Source organism: Pipistrellus kuhlii, unplaced genomic scaffold (genome assembly GCF_014108245.1).
Source record: "Pipistrellus kuhlii isolate mPipKuh1 unplaced genomic scaffold, mPipKuh1.p scaffold_m20_p_2, whole genome shotgun sequence".
NCBI classification, from domain to species: domain Eukaryota; kingdom Metazoa; phylum Chordata; class Mammalia; order Chiroptera; family Vespertilionidae; genus Pipistrellus; species Pipistrellus kuhlii.
The window spans coordinates 36,240,747-36,253,612 of NW_023425515.1; the positions used below are offsets into that span (position 1 = coordinate 36,240,747).

The 12,866-nt window shown below is 43.1% G+C and overlaps 1 protein-coding gene across 3 annotated transcripts in view; it reads right to left on the reverse strand.

The window, feature by feature from the left end:
* MCF2L2 (MCF.2 cell line derived transforming sequence-like 2) overlaps window positions 1-12,866 on the reverse strand; it is a 186,295-nt gene that overhangs the window by 126,289 nt on the left and 47,140 nt on the right. For all 3 annotated transcript variants that reach the window (XM_036445322.2, XM_045583728.1, XM_045583729.1), the window contains 5 exons: window positions 8,855-8,971; window positions 6,965-7,114; window positions 2,933-3,057; window positions 2,242-2,356; window positions 1,681-1,800 (listed from right to left, as the gene is read on the reverse strand). In XM_036445322.2, coding sequence (XP_036301215.2) covers window positions 1,681-1,800; window positions 2,242-2,356; window positions 2,933-3,057; window positions 6,965-7,114; window positions 8,855-8,971 — 627 coding nt within the window. The remainder of the gene's footprint in view (window positions 1-1,680; window positions 1,801-2,241; window positions 2,357-2,932; window positions 3,058-6,964; window positions 7,115-8,854; window positions 8,972-12,866) is intronic.

The window sequence follows — 12,866 nt, forward strand, 5'->3', positions numbered from 1 at the left end:
GGATTCCTGAGTGAAAGCTGGTGCACAGGTGGGTCTGGGTGTTTGTACAGGTGCAGAAGACCTCCAGCTCGCTCAGAATCCACAACTGATAGCTCTTAGAACCAGCATGGCCTTAGCTTACATTTGTTACTATTCATAAGAAAATATATCTCTATACTGTGCATGTAAATCACCTGGGGATCTTATTAAAATGTAGATGCCAATTCTGAGATGAGAGCAGAAATTCCATATTTCTAACAAGTTCTCACTCAAGTGATATCCATGCTGCTTGCCAGAAGAGAAACTACCGGTATCTACCATGTTTCCCTGAAAATAAGACATCCTCCGAAAATAAGACCTACTTACAGGTTTCCTTCTGGGTGAAATATAAGGCATCCCCCCAAAAATAAGGCCCCCCTACGCTAAACATGAGAGATTTGGTCCACTGATTCTGAAAGAAATGGAGTCACAAGAAATTCACCAGGAAATTCAGGAATTGGATTGTTATGTTGATGTTCCAGAAGATGATGACATGATTGTCATTGAATAAATGAGTAAATTCTTAATACTGTAGGATTCACAGTTTGTCTGGTTTGTGTTGACAACTACCGTACTACTGTACCATATACAGGTAATAAATTTCCTTTATTTTCATTGAACAATAAATGTGTACCGTATTCTTCTTCATGGGAAAATAAGACATCCCCTGAAAATAAGACCTAGCGCATCTTTGGGAGCAAAATTAATATAAGACACTGTCTTATTTTCGGGGAAACAGGGTAGTATTACAAAAGTACTATCCAGGAAACATGCCTCTAGACTAGCTCAGAAAGGAAGTGCTAACCATGGAGTGAGTATTTGCTCCCAAGAGAAAAAAATATAGAGAAGCTAATCAAAGAAAAGCAAAAAGGAATTTCTCTGGCAAGAGATGACTGAGCATTCTTGAGGCACATTAAGCCTAATGTATTAAAATAGAATCATTGCTGAGTGCTGACCCATGTGAAGATCTGGAAAGTTATTTAATTCTGTTAAGAGAATTGAGAAATACATTCTCTTTTGCAAGTCTGCTATTTATAGCTCGTGGGGCCTGAGAAAGAAGAAAGCACTGCCAACTTTGTTATCAACAAAACAAACTTACGTGAACCCATTTCCCCTTTTCACTGTCTTACTTGTTTCAAACTAGTTGTTCTTTTTTTTTCTTTCTGCTTTCCCCTTCTGAAGTTTCAACGAAACTTATGTGAACCCATTTCCCCCTTTTCACTATCTTGCTTGTTTCAAACTAGTTGTTCTTTGTTTTCTTTCTGGTTTCCCCTTCTGAAGTTTCCCCTCCCAGCCCAGACCTCCATCTCCAGCCCAATGGGTAAGGTGCCCATTGTCACCTGCCCCCCACCCTGCTGCTCCTCCACTGGTCCGGACACTCTGAGGAGGGCAGAACCGCCCAGAGCTCTCACCCCATCCGAGCCTCCAGTCTCAATGGGGTGCTTCGCAGCCTAAATGGAACTCTGCACGACAGGCATTACTCATCACAGATGTTCATGTGCACATCTCCTTGGACACCGGGGGTGGGAGTGGGGTGACTGACAGGCCAGGCTTTGGGCATTCCTGTGTCCTTTGGCAATCTTCCAACAATGAGTGGGCATATGTGTCACTGTCCACAGTGACTACCTTCCCAGTTCACAAAAAAAGGGCAAAAAAACAAACCTGGCCTTTTCTTTCCAGTTGTCTGTGTTCCTCGAGAAGTCGCTCCACACGCATCACACTGTCTCCAATGTCTGTAAATTCTGCTTGCTCTGCCAACAAGTTGTCCAGGGCAAGCTTAACCTACAAGACACGTTAGAACAGTCCAGAAGTAAGCCAATGAGCACCTACCTGGAGGTAGGGCTTTGCTGTACTCTAAGAAAATTCAAAAGTCCTGAAAGGATTCAGGACCAATGGATATACAGCTCATTAGCTTTCAGATGAAGCAGGGGTGGGGTGGGGTTGCTGAGACACATGTAGATGGAATAGAAAAGCTACATTCAACAGATTATCAAGGAGAAAGGAAGGTAAACCACCACTGAAATACCATGGATGCCAACAGGGAAACTGGATTTTAGAACATTAGTATCCCACTGAAAAAGTGAGAAGAGGATGTCTGAGAGGAAGGAGGGGGCTGGCTTAGTGGCGGGGAGAGAAACCCCAATACACAGAGTTCAAGGCAGAAGAGAGAACTGGAGGTCACTGAACCATAAACGGAAGTTCTATGAAACAAGAAAAGAACACCTCACAAAAATTGTGCTCAAAGTGCTGTAGTTGTAGGCATTGACTAAGCTTCAGGTGATGCTTGGACCAAAACTGACGAAAGGCTTTTTCTGTTTCATCCAACTGAACAAGTAACCTGTCAAGAAAGAGTGAGAAAGTGACATTGTGGTTAACTCTCATTTCCACAGGAGTCTGTGTAGGTTTGTGTAGCTAACATCTATGTCTTTAGTCAGTGTTTTAAATTGTGGTAATGTCCTTATTATGAAAGTCTGTGTCACCTATGACTTTCTCATGGTCCCATGGCGTCCCATACCTTCCATTTTTCTACCAGGACACCTTCCCTGCCAGGCAGAAACTTTGCTTCAGCGGCTGTGCTTAGAACATGCCCCAAATAACCTTACTTTTGTGCTTTTTCTTTGACAAAGCACATCACCCAGACAAACTGTAATTTGGAAATGAAACTCAACCAATACTACCATCTCCCCTGTAATCCTGGGATGACAGCATTTCATAAGAGGTGGGATGGCATTCTTGTAAAAATATCTCTATAGCTGGGTGCCAGATGGGGGCCATCGTTTTCCCATTGTTGTCTTTAATATTATTCTTTCTTGACCCTACCAAGACCCAAGAGTAGCTGTTTTAGTCTGTCCTTGGTTATTTCAGATCATCTAGTTCTATTCCCCCCCAAAAAGTATATTCCACCTTCACTCACCTTTCCATGGTAGCCACATTTTCAAGTTGATTGAGATTTAGCTTCCTGATGGGACCTTTGGTTCTTGGTTCTTGAATACATGACAGCAATGTGGCCCCTTGCTTTCCAAGTAATTTTAGCTCATCCTAGAGAAAGAGAAATATAGTCTCTCTTGTGAGAAATTAATTGGAAAAATTCTTGGTCGATTTGGAGTATGGAAAATGGTATACCTTTCACCCAAGGAATTAAATGCTAACAATTAAAGCTGCCTATTAGTTGATTTATTCATAATGGCTAATACTACACGTGACAAAATTAAAAACATACAAAGGATACATATTGGGAGAAAGCTAGTTTTTTGTCCAGAGCCCATCTACTTCCCCTCTCCAAAAGCTACAACTGTTAAATTTTGTGTGTATCTCAAGCTGTTGTAAATTAAAAGCAAAATTAGGTAATAAAAAACTATTCTAATCCAAAACAGTGGCCAGAAACAAGAAAATGGCGGGTATTGAACGTTAAATGCTGGGAACTGTCACGCAATAATAATGCAACAATTGCTAGTTAACCAGGAAAAAAAGAAAAAGAAAACGGACAAACTTCATTTGGTCTCACCAATGAATACCTGCTTCCTTCCACCTACTTCCAAAAAGCTTGGCACGGAGCATTGGTGGTATAGTGGTTAGCATGGCTGCCTTCCTAAAAGCTTGGCAGAGGTGGATGGCAATTTCAGTTTGACGTGGAAAGATTCATACTCCCAAGGCAACTCTATTCTGCTCTTTGTACACAGAGACTTAGGGCTTTGCAACTGGGGAAGCATCAAGCTATCTCCTTCCAAACACAACAGCTCTTGTCCTCTGCTCTCAGTGCAGGTGTCTCAATGCCCTGAGCATTAACCATGGGACAAGGCAAAAGAGGTGCAGCCTGGCCTAGATCGTTGCTCCCAGGAGTTCTGGTTTTGATTCCTGGGTGACACCAGATGCTGGTCTGGTATGCTGAGAGTGACAGTCCCATGGTTACGGAACAGTCACACCTATGCACATAAACATTGACTCTTCCTCCCAGCCTGGCCACCCCCAGCCTTCACACAGCCTCCAGCTTATTCCCTGTGGGAGGAGTTTTACACTCTTCACTCGGGTCCCAAAGATGTCTGGCACTCTCAACTGCATGCCTTTGCTCCTTGTCTCCCACCCCATCCCAGTATTCATCCACTCTCAGTCTCATGACAGATTTGGTTTCTTTGATCTAGTCTCACTGTGGCTCCTGTCCACTGCAGGTAATACCTCAAGGTGGCCACCTGGCTGGTATTTCTGCCTGAGGACTGGATATATCCCTTCTTTTCCATTCTAGGTATCAGCCCTCATTTCTTCTTATCTCACCAATGTTCATGGAATATTTGAAATATTTGTAGGTTGGATGAATTAATAATAGTCTAAAAGGAGCCAGGTTACAGGTGAATAGTCAAGATAAGCCTGGGAGTGGGGGAAGCACTCATTAGTAGTACTCATATCTTTTCCCTCCTCTTTTTACCCACTAAAGCACCCTCAGTATCCTGGCTTCTTTTCTCACTCTTAACGGTCCCTGAGCTTCTAGCATTCCAGCAGTATTCTGGCATTAGCCATTATTAGAAATATATATATAGTCTGTAGGGGTGCGTGTGCATGATGCAGAATTGGGAGGGAACGTGGAGGGGCCCAGCAAAGAAGAGGCAGATTGCCAGGGGAGATTGGAAGAGAGATACACTGTTCCAATACCATTAGTGATGTCATCCATTCATGTGTCTCTGTGAATTCATGCAGATTGGGGTCCCAAGGAGAGGCCAGTGCCCAGGCACCAGGCAGGCTGCAGGCTAATGCCTAAGCCAAGAACTCTTAAAAACTCCTAAACCTATTAGATTATTTCCAGAGGCTATGAAATTCTGGTTGTTTTCTTGACTATTTGTTACTTTGGTAATGGAATTGTCATCTCTGAACAAAAGTGAGACTTTGCATTTACTTTCTTACTAAAAGTGGAATCTCCTAAATTCCTTTCTTTTATTTTATTGGTTAGACATGAGTATTTAACCAAATTGAGATAAGTTGGAGTATAAAGTAATTTCTTACAAATGTCAGACAACACTGCAAATTATGTGGATCTACAAAGTTATCCCACCACACAACCAGAGGGAAGTTTTAGCCTTCTTTGCGCAGGGTTGTGTTTTGATACCAACAACAGCTTGTCGCCATGCCCAAGGAAGTGGCCTTATTTAATCTTGGAGGGTGGTTCTTTCCCTCCCCTTTCCCTCTGTGGACCGCTTCGCCAGTGTAGACATGGTGGAACACCCATCCATCTGCCTTTCCCGGGAACCCTCACTGCACATATAGCAGGACTTCCCGAGCCGATTTCACCCCTCAGATACCTGTCCTCATCTAAAATAGAAAAGGTTTTCCCTTTTCCCCAGAGACCTCCCAGATTGACCACATTGTCATTTCAGTGCTTCTACAACCTCTCCAAACCGTCCTTGGATAGAGGCAGAGAGCACACTTGCTCATGAGCCCAGGCCCAGGGCTCTGCTCCCAGTGCCTTCCTGCCATGCTCCGTATTCTCAACATCACACAGGTATACTAGCTGTCCACTCTGCAGGCTCCCAGAATCTATGCCCTGTGGGCTGGGACCACCAACCCTTTTCTGTCAGACTTCACAGAGGCACCCTAGACCTGGCCTCTGCACCCCATACCATCTCTTCCAAGAATCATGAGAGGTGAACTTAGGCAAAGAAAAAGGTCAAACGTTTAAGGAATATTTTTAGGAGAAATTATCTAAATGCTTTCAGGATGCTTTCTGGCTTTCACAGGTCCAAGCCAGATCTTTTGGTGACCCAGAGTCATCCTGGGGATAGATTTTGAACTCTTTTTTCACTAGCCACCTCCTTACAAAGAGAATTAAACAGTGCTCCTGACACATGGAAGAATTCATTCGCCTCATTAATAAGACTCTGAGACTCCCCTAGCTAAACTATGTGTTCTTTGAGTTTGCAATCTTTGTTTATTTGTTTTCCTGGCATGTAGTGTGGAGTAGTTGATAAATGTTGAATAAATGAGCAAATAAATCAATCACTTAGCAAAGCATGTTTGCAGATTTTGGGTCAGGTCTTCCCAAGCTCCGTGCAGCAGGAAAACAAGCAAAGCCCAGCTGTCTCAACCTGCTAATCCTCAATTCGCTGCCCACTTGAGTTCTGGTCTTCTATGAAATAACAGATTCCGTATTCAGTCTGTTTGTGTTTCTGGAGGCAGCAAATGGCTTGACACCCATCCATGAAGACTTCTCTTCGCTGCACTAAAGAACCTGCTAAACTCCTTCGTCAGCAACTCATAAAAACAGTTCAGGCGTATTCTTTGTGAATCCCTTAATAGGTGCCTCTTTTTAAACCCAGTTCAGAGCATTTTCCCCTAATCCTCTTCCTCAAGTTCATCCCCACATAAAAAGACCCATCCCGGGAAAGTGAAGCAATATGTCAGCTGGGTGGCAGCCTCAGATTTCACAACAGCCCCAGAAAAGCTTATGCTTCAAAAGCTGACTCCTGCTCTCACTGCGTTTTCAGCCTCTTGCATCTTGCTCTGTCCTGAGCTGCCCTGGGAGGGATGCTCGCCCACCTCATCTCACCAGCACAAAGCTAGAATGAGTTTCCCTGCATTTGATGAGTGCTCTACATTTGATGCTTCTCACAGGTATTAACTGCAGTCCTTTTACATGCAGCATCCATAAGATGACCAGACGTCCTGATTTTTAACAATTTATCCCGCGTCCCGCTATGTAACTTTTAAAACACCGTGGAACAAACTGTTAAAAATCGGGTCTGTCTTGCCAAAATCAGGACGTCTGGTCACCTTAACCATCCAATCTCAATGAGGTTTTCTCTTCACATATCGCCCACCCCAAAGGCTGAAGATGCTCGGTGGCTTCCAGGTCACTGGAGAAGAGGGAAAAAGAGAACTTAATTCTGCTCCCAGCTCTGTCCAGGAGGCTGACCCTCCGCTGGCACAGAGGCTGGGCTGTGAGAGGCCACTGACCGCTCACCTGCAGCTTGTCCCGCTGCTTAGTGTGGGATGTGAGCAGCTCTGCGGAGCACGGCACGCCGCTGGGCAGCTCTGTCGCGGCCAGGCGGGCCCCGAACGTCTGAAGCATCTGGGCAGTGGTCTTCAATGCCAAGGCAAAGTTTTCGATGGCCTGGAAGGTCAGACAATCATGATAGTGTGGCAGGATTAACATTCGCAATGAGCTTTATGGATGGAAGGACAGTAGAATTAGCTACCACTTCCAGAGTATCTACACAGGACCAAGTATTATACCCTGTTTTCCTGAAAATAAGACAGTGTCTTATATTAAATTTTTGCTTTCAAAGATGCGCTAGGTCTTATTTTCGGAGGATGTCTTATTTTCGGGGAAACACGGGTACTCAGTGCTCTACATTCGTCTACCAGCTCAGTAATCCAGAGTGGGAAGTATTTTATCTCTGTTTTATAGAAAAGGGAATTTCAGCAGGTCAAATGAATTGCTCAAAATCCTACTACTTGGGCTGAAACCGGTTTGGCTCAGTGGTAGAGCGTCGGTCTGCGGACTGAAAGGTCCCGGGCTCGATTCCGGTCAAGGGCATGTACCTTGGTTGCGGGCACATCCCCGGTAGGGGGTGTGCAAGAGGCAGCTGGTAGATGTTTCTCTCTCATCGACGTTTCTAGCTCTCTATCCCTCTCTCCTCCTCTCTGTAAAAAATCAATAAAATATATTTTTTTAAAAATCCTACCACTTGGGCAGAAAAAAAAGGAAGGAAGGCAGTATTCAAACAAGATAAGCTCTTTCAATTTCAGAATTCTGTTTGTTACCTTAAGAGCATGTGTAACATTTGCCCGGACCGGTTTGGCTCAATGGATAGAGCGTTGGCTTGGAGACTGAAGGGTCCCGGGTTCAATTCCGGTCAAGGGCATGTACCTTGGTTGCGGGCACATCCCCAGTAGGGGGTGTGCAAGAGGCAGCTGATCGATGACTCTCTCTCATCCATGTTTCTAACTCTCTATCTCTCTCCCTTCCTCTCTGTACAAAATCAATAAAATATATTAAAAAAAAAAAAAAAAAAGAACATGTGTAACATTAGCCCTCGCCAGTTTGCCTCAGTGGATGAAGCACTGGTCTGTGAACTGAAGGATTCCGGGTTCGATTCTGGTCAAGGGCACATGCCTGGGTTGTGGGCTCGATCCCCAGTTGGAAGCATGCAGGAGGCAGCCGATCAATGATTCTCTCTCATCACTGATGTTTCTATCTCTCTCTCCCTCTCCCTTCCTCTCTGAAATCAATGAAAAAATATTTTTAAAAAGAACAAAACATGCAACATTAAGTCTGACCTAGGATCTACTCTAGATAAAATGCTACAAAGGGCAGGACTACTCACCCCTCCTGTAATAAACCCTTCCTTCTCTCTAGCCCCCACATGGCTCTCTATTGTCCCCACCCCCTGCACACACACAGCCAGGCTGCCTCTCATGGCCTTTAACTGAGTCATTTCTGTCACATGTGGGGAGAGACTGGGGGCCTTTTCCTCCCTCTTTTCTTTTACAAAAACCTACCTTGTCCTGTGTCCCTTCCACTCACAGGCCCTACTCTGCCATTAAAGGAATATCTTAAATTTCTCTGGGTGGTAGAGGGTATTGGTTCTTTGAAAATTCCCAGGTGCATTCTAAGTTGAGTCCAGGAGACTCCCATGCCAGACAATGAGGTGAGGTGAAGGAAGTCAGCAGGAGAAACTCCAGCCTTTTCCCTTCACCCTACTTTTCTCCCAACCTGTGGCTTGGAAAACCCAACCTCCTCAGTGGTAGGTAGTCATAGGCAATGACCTCCCAACAGCTGATCTTAAACAGCCCTGTCTTCGGGAAAACAGGGAGAAACGCTGAAAAGGGCACACAAGTTGGTACTCACAGTTCGATGATTGATCCACTGGCTGTGGCGATATTCCAGAGTTCCCCCTAAGTCCTCTGTCAGTTGGCTTTTGTCAATGTAGCCTTGAAGGTCAGAGACAGAATTTAACATAACGATCTATAAGAGGAAACAAATTAATATATTCCTCACAGATGATTAAATAGTAGCTCATCTGGATTCTACTGTTAGGTATAGTACGTCAACTCTGCCTTCTCAGAGATTTATATCCAAAATGGTTGTTATGGCCAGAACCGGTTTGGCTCAGTGGATAGAGCGTCGGCCTGCGGACTGAAAGGTCCCAGGTTAGATTCAGGTCAAGGGCATGTACCTTGGTTGCGGGCACATTCCCAATAGCGGATGTGCAAGAGGCAGCTGATCGATGATTCTCTCTCATCGATGTTTCTAACTCTCTATCCCTCTGTCTTCCTCTCTGTGAAAAATCAATAAAAAATATTTTTTTAAATGGTTGTTATGACCAGCAGAGAAAGTGCCTTTCCACTTTCCCCCTTTGAGAGAAGAACGCCAAAGTGTTGAATAGTCTGTGACTAAACAGCGACTTGGAGATCAGGGAGCTTCGTTCTAAGCTGCCTAGAAGTCAGGTCTTGCTTGAAGTGAATTTTTTTCCAAAGTTCTTAGGTTAAGGTCTACTCTTTAGCCACAGAAATCAGGTGCTGTACTGAGACCTAAACATCTGTGATGAGAACCCCAATAAAGGGTGAGCTGGTGAATATCAAAATAAAATTAGAAAACAGGGACCAACTGAGGAGTGTGTACTGAGAAGATTCACTACCCTGATGCACTCCCATGAAGAATGCTGATGTACCCCCAACATTCTGGAGGAGGTCGGGAGGTAGCAGGGAGTGGGTTTTCATAAATTAACAATCCTGCTGATGAACACACCCATGAGTGAAAGAATGCCCACACATCTAGAGGAAGGTGACACCATCCAAATTGCCCCCAGGCAGGGATCTGGCTCTCTGTCCCAGGCAACACACCACACCTCCTAGTCACTCCTGAAAAGAAGCAGGGACCCCTCCTTCCTATCTCTGAAATGTGTCCTCTGATGCCTTTACCTAATGACCTTATATTTATTCACTCCTTGTTGATTATTTTGAAAATTGATTCTTGGTCAGAGAACATAAGAATTCAGGCTTTCTGCCAAAACCAGTTGGGCTCAGTGGATAGAGCGTCAGCCTGCGGACTGAAAGATCCCAGGTTCGATCCTGGTCAAGGGCATGTATAATACATGAGTTGCGGGCACATCCCCAGTAGGGGGTGTGCAAGAGGCAGCTGATCGATGATTCTCTCTCATCGATGTTTCTCTCTATCCCTCTCCTTTCCTCTCTATAAAAAATCAATAAAATATATATTTTTTAAAAGAATACAGGTTTTCACCCTGCCCGGTGTCTCAATGGGTTGAATGCCATCCTGTGCATGGAAATGTCATCATCTGGATTCTCATCAGGGCACGTGCCCAGGTTGTGGGTTTGATCCCCAGTCGGGATGTATACGGGAGACACTTGATTGATGTTTCTCTCGTGGTCTCTTCCTCTACCTTCCTCTCTCTGAAATCAGTAAAAATGAAATCTTTAAAAAGAATATAGGCTTTCTATTATCGTATCGTAATTAGTCAAGTGATAAGTCCACTTTGGAATGAAAATAATATTAAGTTAGAGCCTAAGTCTATAGGTAAAAACAAAACTGACGTATTCACCCAATAAATATGCATTGAACTTCTAATAAATGCCAGACTCAGAGGGATAAAATAGCAAGCATGACAGCCCTAAGATGGAACTAAGGTTTAGTGGGATATGATTGCACAGAGCATTCTGTTAACCTCACTGCCCCCAGGACTTCTCCTTCATTTCTAAAAAGAGTTGGGGAATTTTAAAAAATGTTTTTATAATATGAGAAAAAGAAAACAGAAAAACAATGTGAATCCATCTGTGTCTTTCTTTCCTAAAAAATTTTAAACCACTTTTTGGAGTTTCAAAAAGATTTTTAGTCTTTCTATAATTCAAAATTATAGGACACATAACAGGAAATTATCAAGTGAAAATAATTTTTTCTTCTCAGAACAGTAGCAGCTTTGGTAATACTGGAATTTTTTTAATAGCATTATGCAACATCATACTGGGCAGAAATAACTTTGACCCACAGCCTGGAGTTTCAGAAACCTATCATGCCAGGCCCAGGTCTTCCATGCCACCTTACTGGCAGGATTCTACTTTCTCATCTTTCCCAAGGAAACCCCAATAAAGACTCTGATCTAGGTTTTCACCTTCATCCTGCTTCTGTCCTCTGAGCAAAACCTGGGCTTCCCCCGTGGGACTTGGGTGACATGAGGAAATCCTGAGGCCTGTGAGTATAATAAACTTCCGCCTTCAAGCTCATTCTCAGTTCCTCCTGGGCACCAGCAGGCTTACTATACCATATCCAGCATGTACATTCTTAGAACAGTTGCTATAGATTAAGAATGTCCTATCTATTCCTTTTCAGGATACATTTATGCTCTTATCTATAATTGCTTAAAGCTGTTCGTTCAGGGAGAACTGTGATCTTATCATTATGAAAGAAGCCTTTCCTGTATTCTGTCACTCAATCCATGTTAAGAAACCAATTTGCATGGCCATAGCCTTAGCCACTTCACATAATTTTCTCAGAATGCTATGAAGATAGCTGTCTAGAATAGATAGGTGCCAGCAACTGGCTCTCAGAAACCCTTTGCTATTTCAGAGCAACCCTCTCCTTGGCTAAAGGTACAGTGAGGCTAAGTCACTTTACTATTATATCCCGGTCCACTTGGTTCTTTTACAAATCAGCAAAATGAACTCCTTTCCCCTCACTCAATCTGTGAAAATATAACTATTATCTCACTAGAAATGAGCAGGGAGATCCTATATAATAAAAGCCTAATATGCAAATCGACCAAACAGTGGAGCGACTGGCAGAACAACCAGTTGCTATGATGCACACTGACCATTAGGGGGCATATGCTTAATGCAGGAGCTGCCCCCAGCCCACAGGCCCCAGGCCAGCTAAGACGGGTGTCAGTGCCCCCCCCCCCAATTGCCTGCTGGTCGCCCCCCAGATTAGCTTTGATCTCAGGCTAGGCCTAGGGACCCTACTTGTGCACAAATATCATGCACCGGCCCTCTAGGGTTATAACAAGAGAGGACAGGATGCTACAAAGTAAAGTGCTAATATCACAATCATGTTTCACTAACAAAGTAAAGAAAACAACAGTTTGAACTCATAAAAAGAACAAAATATAGTTTGAAGATTGAGTCCATCAGCATGGTAACCTATGACTCTGGATTCTGTGGCCCAGCAGAGCTGTGAGGGGAATGCAATCTTCTCTGTGAGTTTATCTTATAAAATAAACTTTTTGCATTAAAAAAAACCCCTACTAAATGTGCCAATAATTTAGCTCACTAAGAGTTTTCTAAAAAGCCGATTTTAATTTAAAATTAAAAGTATGATGGATAGGGAATCAATATATTACCACAAACAGAAGTAGCTAAAAAGACATAGTATCAAGATAAAGCAGGTGTTCATTCTCTCCTTAGTTAATAGATGTACCATGTGAGAAACAGGGCATAAATCACATATGTACCAGTATCTGTGTACATATTATCACATGGAGAGGTGTGTTTTATACACAACCAGGGAAACAAACACATATGACATTTGGTCAAATGCTTAGTTCAAATTCCTTGTTTTGGGGCATTATATATTTTTTTCAATCACTTACTACATATACATAAGTATAGATAGTTATATGTATATTTACCTCTTGATATATTAATATATGTAATACATTATTAACAGTATATAGATAAATATATTATGTATGTATTATATCATATGTTATATTACATAGTATTAACATATTATATATTAATGTAATGCATGTATGATATATTAACATAATATAATATGGCCTGGCTAGCATGGCTCAGTGGTTGAGCTTTGACCTATGAACTAGGAAGTCATGGTTTGATTCCCTCTC